Source organism: Trachinotus anak, unplaced genomic scaffold (genome assembly GCF_046630095.1).
Source record: "Trachinotus anak isolate AG129_WGS33_773 ecotype Australia unplaced genomic scaffold, CSIRO_AGI_Tana_v1 ptg000016l, whole genome shotgun sequence".
NCBI lineage: Eukaryota > Metazoa > Chordata > Actinopteri > Carangiformes > Carangidae > Trachinotus > Trachinotus anak.
Window position 1 is genome coordinate 13,330,342 of NW_027273867.1, and position 17,853 is coordinate 13,348,194.

Here is a 17,853-nt window from a genome sequence, read left to right on the forward strand (position 1 = left end):
TTTTGAATACACAGTAAAATTTACCTTACATTTCAGACTGATTTGTCATGTTACCCACTCCCCAGCCTGCATTAACACATTGCTGTTAGAAGTACAGCTGTCAACAGCTGATTCCGTATTATACCTGACATTAAATCAGTCTAAATGCTAAGTAGAGAGTGAAGGATTAGTCATGTTATGTTATGTAAGAGAGGGGGCCCCAGGAATAATGTCTAGATTTGTTGCATTCCCACATGTCAGTCCACAGACCTGCATGTTCCATAAACTGCAGCAGCCACAAACACAGTTGCCATGAGTGACCTGCCTCTGCCGTCGTTACAGTGCACCGTAAAACTTACACAATACCAGACACATGTCTGAGGTTCGTGCTCAGTTTCTCCGTCCGATGCAGGCAAAATTAAACATTTTATTCAAGATTAATCTCACAGGAGTGTACTTAAGTAGATGTCAGAAGAGTGAGTGATAAGGCACTGGAGAAAAAGAGCAGATTCTGTCTTTGTTTTGAAAAACTTCTTAAGAAGGCCAAACCTCTCCCTTGTCTTTCTCATCAGGAATTTAACTTCCATTACCTCCAGGTTTACATTTGACTCTGTGTTTCTGTTTTAGCCGAACAGGGCTATTAGTGCAAAGCAGCAGCTCACTGTAAATTTTCTTGGCTTTTGCTGATGTCACTTTTGGTGGTCAGATGACACAATGAGGCCAACAAGAGTTTGGGGACCACCTCACAGCATTCCTCAGAGGCCCTCCGACAGGTGATGTCTCTACAGGGCACTATGCTCCATAACCCCAGTATTTGTGTCATAACCACAAGCCTGCGTGTGTGTGTCACGCTCATAGATTTAGAAAGCCCTGTCCACTGAGGTGGAGGCTGTGGTGGTCAGCACCTGTCTCTGCTGTCCCAAACTCCTGTAGCCATGGATCCAAGCCCCCTCCCACAATAAACACGAGTGACATTTTCGTTTAGGGGGAAAGTCAAGGCAAACTTTTGCTTCAACCCATGACTATTGAAAATGCATGTTTCGTAATTCCCCAATAACTCATAGCAGTACCCGGTGCACTGTCGAGATGAGTTAATACTCATTATGCAGTATTTAGGTGCATATGCATAAGCAGCAGTAGCAAAGACAAACAAAAAGAGTCACTGTCCGGTCTGCATCCCCCCCCCCCCTCCACCCCCCCAGTCACTGCGTGCATCCCGGAGTCCTCGCCTCTCGCCAGGCGCTTCTGCTCCTGCACGTCAACTCCCCGGGGAAGGAAGGAGCTTTTCCATCTTTGCAAGCGTTTGTAAACAAGATGCAGGCGTCGGCGATTGTTTATCTGGCCTTTCTATAGACTTTTGGAGTTGGTCGCCTGCGTTTCTTGACATCACACTGATGGTCTTCACCTCTGCGCGCTGCACCCCGCCTGCCGGAGCGGAGGAGCGCTGGACCAGAGAGACGCACACAAGGAGGCGAGGGCAAGCTGATGTTAGCAGCTGTGGGGAGGCTCAGTCTGCCAATTAAAACCACAGAGACAGCTCCGAGTTCACTTAATGAAGAGCTTGTTAATGAAGCTGGCTTAGATAACTTAGGACCTCTGCATGACCACTGCGCCTGCTTGCTCCGTGGTTTGTGATTGCATGTCAGTTTATTTGTAGGAATCGGTGGTCTGCTTGGTCGAGGCCAGGTCGTGCTGTCATTTCTGCAGAGTGATTGCAGCTCCTTAGCGGCTCACTTGCATGTTTTTTGTTTTTTTTTTTCCTGGAGTTGGAGCGCTTGTCGTTACTTCTCTGCACCCCGCTGTTTACGTCTCTCATCTGACTCCTGACAATGATCGCTGACGTTTCAGCGCCACACACTTGTCCAGGTATTGTGCATCTTTTCTTTCGCGACCGTGACTTGATTCACAGATAACTTTCACATCGGAACAGACCAGTGGCAGGGATGATATTTACTTTTGCGTTTTGATCGGTAGACTACTTTTAGTCCGCTTTAAAGCAAAGACAAACCGGACTATGAGTTGGTCTAAACTTTGCTCTGCGCTCCTGTGGATGATCCAGTGAATCATATGTAGTTTAATCGTGTCAGCCCGAAGATGCTAGGAAGTCCGTCAAACAACGGCGGCATCAGAATGCTGGCGCCCCCGGCACCGAACGACGACAGGCGGGTAGAGTTCGTGGCTCTCACCGCTGTCCACACGGAGAGAAGCGAGCCGTCCACCCCGGAGCGCGGACACCCGTCTCACCGCACAGGTCTGCTGGGCACCCCGCTGCCCGGGCCCCCTGGACCCCGGGCCAACTCATCTGCCTCAAGCAAGCGCTACAGAAAGTTGCAAAACTGCCTGTACAACGTGCTGGAGAGACCAAGAGGATGGGCATTCATCTACCATGCATTCATGTAAGTTTACCATCATTCTTATAATTATTATTTTTTTTTTTTAAATGTGACCAAATCAAACCACATCCACGTGTCCTTTCTTCAGTTGTCCTAACTTGTAAACATAACTTTTTACAGTGTCATTAAAGTTAGTGAATGAAGCCACATGCTACAGGATGAGACACGTTTTCCCAATCATGTGTTTTTATCAGTGTGCGCCAGCAGTCAATTGATGAATTTTCCAATTAACTGAGCGGAGTTGCTTATGCTGCAATCAGCGCGGTCATATGCCATACATCATCTCAACACGGGGTCCAGTGTTCAATTTCCCCTTGTCTCTGTCTGATTAAATCATCAGGGGGACCTTGGATAGGCTACTAAATTTCATTTATCCAAATCCATTCAAAGTCCTCTTGAAACCTGCTGATAGTCATGTTTTCATTGAATCACTTTGCAGTACGTTTCTGTTTTCTTTAAGTTGACATCGTGGACTACTGAGTTTGAATAACACAGAAGTGTGAATAACATAGGCCTGCTCGATAGGTTTGCAATGACAGGAAGTAAGAAATAAAACCAAGGTTTTTTTTTTGGTTGTATGTGTAGTTAAAAAAAAACTTTGAACCTTATGCTGAGGGGACTTGTTTGCTGCAACATTTTGACAGTTGAAGTAAAATAAAAAAGTTAAAAAAAAGACTTGGTAACCCACTCTGAACCCGGCACATGAGAGCTTGTTAACCCGATGAGATAAAACTTCACCTATTAAACACACACACCGAACATAGATCTCAAACTACAGCAACCCCCCCATTGCAGAGAGTATTCTGTCAGGGCTTTAAAGTACCTCTGTGCCATATGCTCTATAATGTATACAACATGTAAACACTGGAAAAGGATGAGCTCACTGGTAGCTGTGCTTCCCTCTGACGGACCAACAGCCCAGGACTAATATGTGAAACATGCAGTGCTCATTTAATCAGGACATAAAACCAAACTGCATTGAACTGTCATTTGGTTGAATTTGTTTAATGAGTTTCATTTAAACTTTTTATATAACAAAACAGAAACAAATTGGGTGAAAAAAAAAACCAAAAACAAAAAACCCTGGTGTTAGGTCCCGCTAAAAGTCAAAGTTCACTCAGTGCATGTTTACCCTCGCCTAAGTATGTTTCAGTCTCTTTTTAAGTGAAGCCCAAGACAGCTGTGCACCAGCAGCTGTCTTCCAGCAGTGTCTGTGTCTGGCACATAGTGGACAGAGCATTATGTGTGGAGGCTCCTTGGAGCGGGCCATGCTTTCTGTGTCGTTGTTTAGACAAGTACAGCTGTCCCCCTGCCAATGCCATCATGTGTTTATAACCAAGGGAAATCCCACTGTAGGGCCACGACTCTCATGTGTGTTCTCTTCATACACCACTGGCCCGTCAGTGAGTGCAAACACTAACCTCCACCTCTTTCACTTCTTACTCTCTGTTTCTTTCTGCAAACAGTCTCGTGGGAATGCAGCACACACAAAACAACATGTTCTGCCTCCACGCGAGGTGTTCTTCATTAAGAGCAATGGCCTTTTCCAGGTGGTTGCCGGTGACATTCTCCTTGACATTACTGGGTGTCGGAGTGGATGGCAGCTCTGCCATTGTTGTTATTTCTCTGACAGAGAGGCAGGGCAGGCGCTCAGAGGTGCCCAGATCGTGTTTCAGATGCCACAGCCTCAAAGACGGAGGTGGACTGACTCTGGAAATGAGCTGCCTCTGTAATGGCCTGTTTAATGTCGCCTTCTTAACGGATTACAAAATGTACCAATTTTGAAAGTCTCCTGCACTTTGCACTCTGCAAAGTGCAGTGTTTAGCTGAGGGCAGCTCACTCTGAGCTGTGCATTTGTTCTCATTAATTACATGTGAGGTGCTCAGCATGCTGAGAGCTGAACCATGCATGAGGCAAATTCATTGTAAGATGAGGCTCAATTAAGGCGGTGTTGATCTATCGTAATTAAATTGAGCCATACACTGCTGTGTAGGGCGCTGCGCTAACTACTTCCCTAGATCCTTTAATTAGCCCCGCCTTGTAACGGGGGGATGCTGGAACAGATGCGTTGCTTCTGGAGAGCCTCTCTCTGCAGGTGTGTGTTGAAGTGTATATTGAAGAAGGGGCGAGGAAGCTCTCCTCTGTAATATCTCTCCACAGACACTCACTTAAGTCCTGCCACACTCCTCAACCCTCCTCATTGCTGTCACAGCTGCGAGTGAGATGCACCCTCACCGAGACAGATTTCTCTGCTAGATAAAGGTCTTGGGTAATTTTAACATCCTGTCTTCTAAGCGGTTCAGCTTACGTTATTGTAAACGGTTTCACATCTGTATGTCAACTGTCTCCTCTGCATAAAGCACTCCTTCAGACGCCCTCTCCTGCAAGTGTAACAGCTGTATGGTAATTCAGAATTGGCACTCTCCTCTCCTCTCCTCTCCTCTCCTCTCCTCTCCTCTCCTCTCCTCTCCTCTCCTCTCCAATCCTCTCCTCTCTGAACAGACTCAACTAAAAACCTTGTTTTCCACATAAAATAGGGTGGGGTAAGAACACAGAAACTTATTAAAAGAGACAACTGTGTTCCTGGAAACACTGTAACTTCAAGAAATTCCTTTGCTCACCAACCTGATCAGTTGCTTGGACACAGGGCAGGTTCTTGCACTCGCTGAGCCTCTGGTTCAAATGATGCATGGACCATTTGAAATGTTAAGTGCCTCATGTCTTGTTACGGTCCCTTCACTCACTCACAGTAAAAGCTCACGACGTCTTTGTCGCCTTTGAATGCCTTCTCTTTTTTTCACCTGCAGTAGATGTACAGTCAGCAGGGGGTTGGTCTACTTGCCCGAGCTCTTAAAGTCCATTAATGATTGTACTAACACCAGTGACACAGCAAGGCAGTCTGAAAAAAATGTGTTTCTAAGAATCTGCATAGTTCAGACACATGCAGTACCTCACTGTATTGTACAACTGAGCATGTGGCAACAGTGTGTGTAAACAGTATCTGTGTGTGTTTTTGAAAAGCTTATCGGTTAGGGCTGCAAGTGATGCATATTTTTATGACTCATTAATGTTTTGGATTATTTTTTTGATTAAATGTTTACTTTGTAAAAGGTGTGAGCATCACTATTTGCCAGAGGACAGGGTGATATTTGTCAATGTTTTGTCTGACCAACAGTTTAAAACAAAAGTTTGGTTTATACAATTATATAAGAAATATCTACAATTACAATAAAATAAAACATATATAAAACAGAGGAAAAGAATCAGAGAATGATTGGTATGCTGCTTTAAAATGGACTCAAATGAATAATAGATTATCAAATTGTCTGTCAATTGTCTATGTGATTAATTGACTCATTATTTCAGCTCTACTACTAGCCCTATTATTTCTGTTGTGTGTGTGTGTGTGTGTGTGTTCATGCATGTACAGTATCTGTGTGTAAACTTGCCCTCTGAGCTTGGCAGATTCCCAACAACATTCAGAAGTATTGGTTCCAGTGTTTCCCCTCACCTTTGACCCCTCACTCCTTCTTGTCATAGGCAGTGCCACATATAGACTATCACATGAGGCCGCCTGTTGTGCCCATAGTAATTCATCCGAGCAGGAAGTCCTCTGGGGCCATGGAACTCCAGTCTAGGCCACCAGCCTCTGATCAAGCCATACTACACATTGACAACTAACACTGGCACAGTGGAAATCCAAGAACCCATGCCATGTCTTGATGTTGGCTTTGGCTTCCATACTCTATGTTAGTCTGTGGGTTGGTGCAGCATTCCTCTGGACCCCAGCCTGAATATACAGTAATAGTGCATGTGGATTTACAGGAAAAAGAGTCAAGACCAAGCACTGACCAGCCAGAGTGATTGATTGGTTCTAAAGAGGGTGAAAATATACCGGTCGTGTATTATTGATGTCTTACAGAGATGGAGCAGAGATGTAGGGCATAATTATACATGGGAGTAATGTGGAGTTTTTAGACTTGAGCCTGAGTAGTATCATCTGTATGAGTAGGTTAGAGAGAAATGTCTTGAAAAGTAGTTGTTTTATGAGGAGCTCTGTGCTAACACCCCTGGCAGGCGACAGGCTAATTGAGAATTTAGCAAATTTGTTCTTGTGAATATCACGTATCATGTATCATTATCTCTGCTCAAGTTAAATCGAGTTAAGTCGTCTTTATGCTGTGACAGCACTATGCTTACAGTTTGGGTAGGTTTAGATTAAAAAGGACCAAAGGTAGACAGTCATGGTTAAAAGAAACTAAAGTTGACTGTTGATTTGAAATGGGAAACAAACAGTGGCCTACCATGTAAAAGTCAGATTTTTTGTTGGCCCATCCTGCAGCCCTTCACAGACTTTGTCTTTCTGTGATAACACCACCTGACTTCCTTCTTTGTTCCATTCATAATTATTGTAGACACTTGAGTGATTCGTCACTTGTACGTAAACACTTTTCATTTCCGGGCACTTCCAGGCTGAGACAACTGATGCTGTTGTTTTTCTTCAGAGGATAGTCTCCAGAAAGCCTGTGTTACAGGCTGAAAGTGTGAAGTTTACCAGGGAGGGAGGAGCTGAGAAAAAGATGATATCTAGTTGCATTATAGGAAGTGTTGGATCTAATTTTTTTGGCCATACCCATAATAGAAACTGAAAACTAAAAACTAAAGGATATCTTCGACTATGCTGCTTCTATTTTAAATCACTAAATCACTTCATTTAAGATGTCTTTCTTGCAAACTACCATTTGGATATAATCTTAAACCAACACACCTCACTCTGCGATAACTGAATGCATGAGAGAACACTTAAGTGCTTGCAAATCTGTTGCAACTTTTAATAATGCATTGTTTATGCTTTTAAGGAAATTAACTGCCCTGGACACTCGCTTCTCTCTCACTCTCTCTCCCTTTGATCTGAAACAATAGCTTAACAAATTTCCAAAGTACATGTCTCATGCCAGATGAATCTTTCAGATAAACCCCTCAGTCTTCATGTGTGTGGGTATCTCTTCACCTTAACCTTTTATGGCACAAGCACCAGTGACGGTGTCTGTTTATGAAAGCTTGAGCCTAAAGCCACCTTATTTATAGATGTGGAGGGAGATACCCACAACAGGACTCGCGGGCTACTGCTCTCCACAACCTCTCCACAGATAGTTTGCTCAAACGGGCTTTGAAATGTCTATATGGTAATTGTTAATTGTTCACACGTCTTTTGAGCTGTACACAGAATTCATCTTGCAAGCTTTTCATTAAAGTTGAATTGCCTCTCTGACATTATTAAACTCATTTAGCTCAGACAGCTTGTTGATTGAATGTGTTCCCTCTATCTGTCTGTTCTTGCAGTTTTCCCTCCCTCTCCACTTTAAGCAAGCTAATCTGCTTGGGTCGTGGAAACAGTGTGGTCTGCTTTTCAAGGTTTTCAACCACGCAACATAAAATCCACTAACATCGCTCCCCCCCAGCATCCCCCAAAAACCACTGATGTGTTTAGTGTTGGGCCTTTTTTATTATTAATGGTCAGAGCAACGTCAGAAAATAGCTTTTTGTTTTGTTTGAGTTTTTAGTCAGCACATGAATGTGTTTTTATTGATGACTAAGTAACAGAGAAATAAGGGTCGAGTGGAGGGGGGACCTGGCACCATAAAATGGTGATGGGAGAAAGCTACTTGGCACTATGTGTGGGGTTTAAACCTGCTCAGGGCTGCAGATTGGCTGCTTGTTGTTCATTTACCGCTGCTGTTTTTTTTTTTTTATCTGTTCACCTCAGCAGGTTGTGTAAATTCTGCTCCATTAAGAATCTTGTACGGCCCAAATGCCTTCGCTCTTCCTTCACTCTCCCTCTTCTTCATCATTCTCTCCTTCTCTTCCTCCTCAGTGGGAATAACATCTCATTTGCTGTACCAACCTGTCTAATAGACTTCCCCTCCCCCTGTGCCTCTCTAGCTCTTCCCCCTCTCTTTCATTCAGTCCTGATTGGCTGGTTTCTTAAAAAAGAAATGAATGAAAGTGTGCAACATAAACAAATAAGTACAAGTTAGTAAGTCTGAAATGATTGGTTGATTAATTGATTAGTTCAGTGTCACAAATGTGATGACTCTTTGTAATGAATTAGAGAAAACTGAATGTCTTTGGCCCATCTCTGAGAAATTATACTGACATTTTTCACTGTTTTCTAACACATCCTTGACAGAATTAATATTTAATTGATGAGGAAAAAATAATCCTCTTTAAATTTGAGACTTTGGTTAATAAATTATGCATTATATTGGAGAGTGAATAAACTCAAGCCACCTAATGTTTAGGAGTTGTGAGTACCTTAAACTGGAAGAACTTATTTTACACAGTCGTTGGATATTTACTCAGGATCTTCGGTGTTCAGAGTCTACTGTACAGGCTCACCAACAGTGCAGCCCCAGTAATGCTCTTTTGATGGAGCATCTTTGGCATTTCCTTTGATTTGACTGGAGGAGGAACCAACATCCAGTCGAGCTGCTAATGAGATTAAGGCCAGAGTAACTGGATTGGTGCGGTGTTCTTGAGATTTTAAAGACACGGTTTTGACAGACACAAGGTCACTTTTGAGTCAAGATGTCTTGACCAGATGCATCTGTGCTTCCTGAGAGGGCAACAGTTCATTGTTCATCAGATACAGTATTATACAATATTTTAAAGGCCTTTCTAGGAGCAAAAGCATTAAGTGTAATATCAATGATCCTTATGTTTTTGCTTAAAGAAATGCTACAAGCTTTATTGCTGTTCAGTTTTATTTTAAAAAATAGACTTTGGTGAAGGAATAATATCAAAAAATATAAAGTTTTTTCTATTTATTATTCCCTAATGAAAATATGTCCAGCACTCAGGCATCTGGGGAAATGTTTCATTTACTTACTAAATTACACTAACTGCACTAGCAGCACATGCCTCTATGTTCTCCTGATGTTGTTTTTTCACCTTTTAAAAATCTTGAGGTGTTCCCTGTGCCACTTTTACACCTGGCCTGTGTTTGCCACAGTCTGTCTTAAGGTCTCATGTCATGTGTCCTGATGTCTCCTTCGGTGGTCTTCATATACTGCAGCAACTGCTTTAATCTCCTTGCCTGGCGCGTTCCAGCTTTATTTTTCCATAGAGTCTCTTGCTACTTCCTAACACCAAAGTGTGACGCAGAGGACAAACAGAGGAAGGAGTACGAGGGAGAATAATTTCGGTTGCTAAGGATGAATGACAATGATAATTTGGTACTCTATCGATTCCTGTTGGAAAATTATCCTTTCGCTTGTCCTCTACTACAACAGCAGCCAGCAGCCATATCTGGTAGGGATCTAGTGTCTTGCTCAAGGACACTTCGGCAAGGCAGATGCTTCTTGACTTGGACTGAAAGGTCTCTTCCAAGCAAAAAGGGAGGGAAAAACAACGGGAGGATATGTCAGAAACCCAGAGTATGCACAGAGACAGTCGACTAAAATGTCCCTGTTTTGGAGGTGTTGTCCTTTGAAGGATTTATCGTCCTTCAAAGGCAGCAAGAACTTTTAACAGGACAAGTGATTTGTGTGTGCATGGAGGGAAAGGTATGAAGAGGAGAATAACAGTGTGTTGTAGAGAGGGGAGAGTCGAGGTTAGTTGCTGTATTAATTTCTCCTTTCGGGGCAAAATGTGTCTCCCTGGGGAGGGGACTGTCTGTCCTGTGATGGCTGACCAGGAATCAGGTTTCCCCCCCAATATCCAGCCCTGCTCTCTGTGCTCACTTTCACCCAGGAACAGGACATGCACACACACCGGCACACACACATATCCACACAAACACCATTATCATCAGGGGACAGCAAACTACTGTTGTTTAGTTACTGGCAAGTGCAGAACACTCAAAAAGGCTCAAGGTGAAATGCAGTATACATGCAAAAAAAAAACAAAAAAAAACCACACACACACACACACGCACAGCACACAGCACACAGCAGAGACCATGAGCGACAGACAATTCAGATAGGTGATCATTAGGGGTGTTGACACCCCTTAAGCTGCAGTTATCTGTGTTTATGTAATGATATTGTCGCTGAAGCGGTCCAGAAATACTGTGGCATTTGGCCGGGAGGGTCTAAGGGAAATGCCAAGAGTTTATTTTGTCTAGTCAAGACCCTCTATACACTCCAGATCTGCTTTCACAGCCAGGAAAATCCAGAGGCAGCCTCCCAGCTCCCTTCTACTTTATATCTTATTATTACATCTCTGCAATATATAGCATCTGCAATTTCTGCAGTGGTGGTATGTCTGCTCAAGTAGACATACCACCACTGCACCGCTGCTCAAGTAGACATAACACAGGAGCTGCAAAATTCTGACAGATTTTTGTGTCATTTTCTTTTAGCAGTCATTCACGTAAACAAAATGCTGTAGGGAAGGAACTTTATTAATTTTCTGGGATTTTTGCCAGTGTATCCCCTGTGCTCTCAGCAGACTACATTGTCCAAACTACATGTTCCTCTTAGCTGCTGACACCTTTCTGTATATACAGGGAGGGGTAACTTCAGTTTGAAGATACAAATTGACAGCTAATGCAAACAAGCTCAACGAAACAAAATGTCAGAGCCAGATTTCTAAGCATGTGGTTCTAATTCATAAATTCATAAAAGGGTTGAAACCTGATTTGTCCAAAAATACATACACATGGAAAAATTTGTTTTAATATTATTCATGTTAAAATGTGTAATCAGCTGTCCAGCCAGTTTAAAACAAAAAACTAAACAATAAATGATCCACCCACCATACCTTTTTTTTTTAAAAAAAAACCTTGTACTAGTCACTAGGTTGAAAAAACAGTCCACCTGACAATGTTAATATAGAGAAAAGACTTGTCCCACAACCTGAATAAGCATATAGGTCGTATGTCCCTACCCCGGAGCATCTCCTGAAACAGCACCTTCATCGTCATGGTTGCAATAATAAACACGTGGTTAAGCTTATGGAATGATCAAAGTTTGGTCAGGTTTAGGTTCTGTTTAGGAAGAGATCATGGTTTGGATAAAAATAAGTACTTCCCTAATGTTAGAGGACCTTCGTTGTCATGGTTACAGTAATAAACACAGCTAGGTTGCCATGTTTTAAAAGAAACAACCACTACCAGTTTCAAACAGGGAAACAAACAGCAGTCTCCCGTGTCCAAGTCCTGTGTCGACCCATCCATCCAGCTCAACAACCTTTATACAGCATCACGTGACATTGCCTTTGCTCCCGTCATAATTCCTGCGGCGCATGGAGGTCACCTAACAATAAAACGCAACTATGGGTCGTAATAAGCTGCTCACACAGATGACCTATGAGGTCTTTAAAGGAACTTCTGACCAAAAGGCATCAATTTTGATTAAAAAACGAAGAGGAAAAAAGACACACATCTTCAGACATGATTTCACTGCACTTGTTCAATCCTGATTTGTGTTGATTGAACAACATTAGCTTCCCTCTGTTTCACTGCAAAATTTCTCCCAACACCTTTCGTCTTGGCTGTTCTAGTAACTTTCTCTTGGAACCCTTTACCGCGCTGCCACTGCATTGGTTCTCACACTCTCCTGTTTTAAATCAATGTTACAATGGACTGTCAAAACCTGCAGGCCAGCAGATAGGTCAAACAGGACAATTAGGACGTTGGCGACAATAGACAGCCCTGCCAGTAAAGTCTGACTTGTCTTTTCACAGGAAACGCATTGTGTCACAAGCCATGGGAAAGCTGCCCTGTACTGTCACCCTCTGTAAATGTTGCACAGTTGCTGCGTCATTGAACAGCCACTACTAAATCCTGTTTGTATACAAAGTCAGAGAATTGCCCTCAGCTTTGGTACAGACACCCTCTGTACAGTAACCATGCCTGGCAGCCCAGCATGTGAGTTTTCACACAAACTTTTTCTCCATTGTCCACAATCAGGTGCTTACTTAGCCTCAATAGTCCACCTTTCGCTTGTCTGTTCAATGACAGAAAGTATCAGGGCTTCAATGGACGGGGCAGAGAGGGTGCTGTGTGTTCATCAAGGTGTTCATCGAGAGTGAGAGTGTTGCAGATTGCTTAGGAAGCAGTGTCTGCGGGTTGCCAGCGTCTGTGAAGACCATAAGGCAGGCAGAAAGTAAATCAATAGCTTTAGCTTAGCCATTATCTCTCAGCAGCACACTTAAGGCCTGACCCTAATGGGTGGCTGCAACTGCACATGCCGATGATCAGCAGATACTGAGTAATGTGGAAACCTAACGCTGTAGCTAACCGCTGATAAGGAATTAACATGTTAGTTTATACAAATGAGGGAAAGCCAATTGTTCTAATCTCATTCACTGGTCTACTTGACAAGTGACGAATACGGGAGGTGAAAGGTTTAGCTTGTGGTGCACAACTCAAGTTGAAATCTAAATGTAACAGGAAATGAGTTTTTGTTTTTTTTAAAAAGGCTCCAGAGACCTATGAGAAGCTTGAAGTGAGATGTTAAGTAACTCAAATTGTTCAGTTGAAGGTTGTGTGGATAAAATACTTGATTGTGATATATGATATTGTTCACAATCACCTTATATAATAATGTTAAATGACAAATATATATTACCTCATAGTATATATTGTCATATTGTACATCCCTTGTTGTTGGGTATTTATTGGTTCTTTGCAAGGAGCTAAATTGTAACTCATCAATGTTTTTAAATGTGAAAATGTGAAAGTAGACATGCATATTTAAACTGTATATGTAACTTGTTATGACTTAAGCTTGAAAGATATTTTATGAAAATTAGTTGCGAGTAAAGACAGAACATCTGTGGTGCATATCCCTGCGGAGGTGGAACAGTCTCAGTGCTGCGTCCAGTTCCAGCTCCAGTAGTTTCTGTACATCACACTTTGTCTCTGGCTGGTTATTTTTCTGGTATTAGATTTTATTCTGTCCACGTGTTTGTAACTTGAACCCCATCAGGCACGTGAGCACTGTGGATATAGTTTTCAGGATGAGGAGGCTGCATGACTGTGCAGGGATACCTGATGTGTATCCATAGCTGTAGATGCACACACACAAACCACCATCACTAAAACATACTCAGGTTTTTCAATATACCTTTGTCGAGAGCTGCTTAACATCTTATTCGCCATTTGGAGCAAACCTTGATCTTTCTCTCCTAGTTATCTTCCTCTCTGCTCGGTCTCTGTCTCTTGTCTCTCCATATCCTGGGATAGCCCAGGATAGGTCTCTGTGTCTTTCTCCTGTTGTCCCTGCCTGGCTGCGCCCGCATGCACAGCCTAGCTTAAGTGTTGTTAAGATCATTTTAATTTATAACGGCCGTCACTATAAACATGTGAGGAAGCAGCACCATGGAGACCGAGCTCAAACAAAATCACAATGTAGGACAGTATTTATAAGGTCTGCCTTGCCTGCAGAGAGCGCTTTGCAATGTGTGTATATACTATGTGCATGTGTGTGTGTGTGTGTGTGTGTGAGAGCCATTGCTCATGTGGCTGAGTGTGCATGCTGTCAGAAAAGGTCTTGATTGGCGTGTGTACATTTGCAAAATGTGTGTGCATTCATGCATGTGCAGGTTTATGGAGATAGCACGCATGTGTGTGTGTATCTATGTGTTTGTGTGAGTGTGTGTGTGTGTGTATGTGTTAATGCCTGGCCAATGGCACTGTGGGCAGAGCATAAACAATAATCAAATGTTAACGATGGAGCCATAATTACGCAGGCTGCCTGCTACTCTTGTGAGATTGTGTTTTTCCTGCATTCTGCCCCCTCCTCCTCGAAAATGTCCTATTTGCATAACTGCTCCACTTGATCACAGTGTCATTTCCTCTACTCCTGTGTGACAGTTACTTTTTCAGTTCCTGTTGGTGTCATCTGCCTCGTTGCTCTCGTCTCTATTTCTATAAGAACTTTGTGCTTTCTCTTTCTGTCAGCTGCATCCGTTTGTTTGTTCTCTCTCTATCATGGCTGCTCACTACATGAAGAGGTTCCTTGTCAACAGTCACTATAAGGAGAGCAGGAGGGAGACAGACTTTGTCCCAAGTCATCCTGCCTCTGTCTTCCAAGTCCGCTACATCTGTTGCTGCTCTGGCCTCACATCACACTAATTCACTCCTTTTACAGCGGCGATTGAACATAATGAAGGGTTATTGATGGTGAAAACGTTTCAGTTGATGTCAAAACATGTTTTGGTGTAGAAAGTACAGAAATGTATTACAAAGTAATGGATTATGTTATGGTTAAGTGCGAAACACAAACATAAACATAAACCTGTCACATCAAACTGTCCTCATTTTTCTATGTTATGATGTCATGCAGGAGTCCTGCCTGACTTTTATGTTTTTTTTACTCCGTTTGCAAAAAACAGCTGCCAATGCTGCTCCGTACACACGCAAACACGCAGTAAATCTGTCCGTACATGCCGCTCACCATTTTCACTGTGCAACAGTGTATGTGCGTGTGACGGTGGGCCCTCTGGTCTTCTCTTGGCCCCAAGATTAAAGCAATGTCAGCAAGTGTGTGATGAGACCTCACAGACGATACCTCATCTCTCCCTCTTTTCCATTCTGGCTCTCTTCGTCTCACTGTCCCCTCGTCTGTCCAATCCATTATTCAGCCACCTCTTTCTGTCTCTTGTCCACTATTTTTTCTCACTATCTATCTCCTTGTCTGTCTGATACTCACTCCTTGTGTTCGTTGATACCCCCCCCCCCCCCCCCACTTCTATTTCTATCTATACATCTATTACTGTACTATATCTATTCTCTGTCCTTCTTCCTCTGTCTTTCCTTAGTGCTCTCTCTCTCTTAGCCTTTGCTACTTATCAGCGCTTAATCAATCATTTTGGCCCCTGGCTGCCAGACCTTATGGTGTCCCGTGACGTCTGAGCAGTGTCCTGCATAGTGCACTTCAGAGCAGGCCAATAAAACTGAGGGCAGTAGTCAGGAATTCATACCACTGTGCAATCACAATCTAACCCTGAGAATACGACAGCTAAAGCTGTCTCTGTGCTTCAACTGCTGTGCTTCCTGGATTGTCAAACAGGGTATCAAACCTACCAACGCCTCTCCAATGTAAAGAATTAGTTGGGCGGTGTCTAACAAATTTTTTAAATTTCTGAGGCTGACAATCCAACAAGCATGCCCACTTCTCACAATGATTGGCCAAGTGTGCCCCTCTCTATGATGGCAGGGTTTTGCCCTCCCCTCAAGTATGGCCATTTAGAAAAGCTATAATCACTTTGTACAAACTAGTTTGTTACAAGAAGCCTGGGCCTTTACTGTGGGCGAAGTGTAAGAGAGAGTCCAATGAGAGACTGAAGGGACAGTTCTGAGAGAGAATAGCAACAAGAGGTAGATCAGTTGAGTGAGGGAGCAGGAGCAGGGTGGAGGTAGGGTGAATTTCAGTACAAGGATGAATAATTCAGAAGAGTATTATCTCTATGCTCTCATCCGCCATTGCCTTCCCTGGCTTGTCATCTAATTGGCTGTAATGAGTTAAAGGGGGGGGGGGGGGGCGGGTGTGGCTGAGAGGCCCACAAGTGGTCCACTCTGGTCCTGGCTGTGCTTCAGCTACACTAAAGAGAGGAAGAAGAGGAGATGACAGAGGGACTAGAGTAAAGAGAGGGGGGAGGTTAGGGTGAGGATACGAAAATGGGTGGATGAAAGGAAAAGGGCAAAAATGTAGTGCAAACGTAGGAGAGGGTTTGATGAAGACATGGGTACATTTTGAAAATAATGTACATGTTATTCAGTCAATTAGTGCCACATAATCAGTTGAGTGTGATACTGAAATCTTGAATGCAAATGCTGACATCTGTAATCTTGTGTGGGAGGCACTGAGTTATGTTTGAGCGTCCAGTCTACTCACATGAGGGAGGGACTTGGTATTTGGACAGAATGTGTAAACGTTATGAATGCTCTTTATGCCGACCCATGTTTTTGTTTGCCCACAGGGAGATATGTGTCAGAGGGAAAAAAGAAAATACCACTACACTGTACAAGGATGAGATATTTATGACCCAAAATTTAGGCAAACAGAAGGCTAAGTCCAGGCGTTGAAAACATGCTTCCTGTGCTGTACTGAGTCAGCGAACAAGGGTCAACGGTTTTTACAGACTGATATAGTTGTGCAATTAATTTTGCAAAAACATGGCTACGTGTTTACTGTTCACTGCAGCAGTACATGAGGAGTGGTGCCCTTTGTCCTACAAGGAAATACATCCTACGTTAGCCGTGCTCTTTTGCCCACTGTCATGCATAGTGATATTTCTCAATGTACAAGGATTAAAAAACAAAACAAAAAAACAAACAAAAAAATAAAAAAAAAAACAGCAGATGCTCAGTATTAGCCAACATGCTTCATTTGTGTTTATAGCTACAGCTCAGAAAGTGTTTGTGGAAACTGGCAAAGTCACTGCAAGTGTGGTATCTTCATGTGCAAGGTGGTTTTTGCAGCACTTCACTGGAAAGTGATGTAAGTCTTTTTCACATGGCTCTGGACTCTGTCTTAAAATTACACATAACATAAAGAGACTACACTACTTTACACAAAGACACGCAGAGACAGACACAAAGATTTAGTTTGACAGGGAGGGATAGCAGCACTGACACTGGACTGAGGAGTAACACAGTGCAGCCCCTCCATGTGATGTGACCTGGGTACCAGTGTTTGACTGTAAGAACAGCAAAGATAACGTTAGCAGACAGATAGCAAGGCGGACTTGAGGTCCTCAGCACAGAACTCACCACCCGTATACACACTGCATATCTGTCCCATACCAACTGAAGGATCACCATCAAAGACGGAACTCAGCCTCGGGGTCATGGGGTCGCTGCTGTGGTTACCAACCGACAACAGAGTGGCAGTGCTGCAGAGCCTGTTCAGCAGCGTCTTTGAAAAATACCTATGGAAGGTAGAAACTAAACTGACCCTTCTGCAGCTCTACATTTGTGAATGATGACAAATAAAAATGTCAGTGAATGAGTCAGAAATCTTGATTAACTGCTCACTAAAGAGTTTTTTCAACAATTTGTCTATTGGTGCTGCAACAATTAGCTGATTGATTTATAAGTCGATCAAGAAGAAATTAATCAGCAACAATTTTGATTATTGGTTGATAATTTTCAGCCATTTTAAGCAGCTTCTTTGCTGGTTTCCTTAGTCTTCTGCTCCAGCAGCTCTCCGTCTCTTTGACAGGGGTGACTTTCCTTTGCTCCAACAAATAAAAGCAAAATGACAAAATACAAAAAAGGAGCAAGACGTACAACAATGAAAAGCCAAAAATAAGTCAGTAGTTTAGAAACAGTGTTGCCACTATTTACTATTAACTATCAAATATTGATAATGAAATTTAAAGACCGTTCAATATTTGATGAAAATTTCATAGATCATAGATCATTTTCGCACAGTACTTTAAATGACCTCAAATCTTGGCATTAGTAACTCTGGCCCTAACATTAGTGCGACCATTGTGTCCTCTGCAAATCCCGTCAGCTCCTCCCGG

General features: G+C 42.9%; 1 protein-coding gene across 2 annotated transcripts in view; it reads left to right on the plus strand.

The window, feature by feature from the left end:
- Positions 1-1,200: 1,200 nt before the first annotated feature.
- The window catches only part of LOC139634072 (potassium voltage-gated channel subfamily KQT member 4), a 47,184-nt gene continuing 30,531 nt past the window's right edge, over positions 1,201-17,853 (plus strand). For both annotated transcript variants that reach the window (XM_071500316.1, XM_071500317.1), the window contains exon 1: positions 1,201-2,375. In XM_071500316.1, coding sequence (XP_071356417.1) covers positions 2,074-2,375 — 302 coding nt within the window. In that variant the 5' untranslated portion in view covers positions 1,201-2,073. The remainder of the gene's footprint in view (positions 2,376-17,853) is intronic.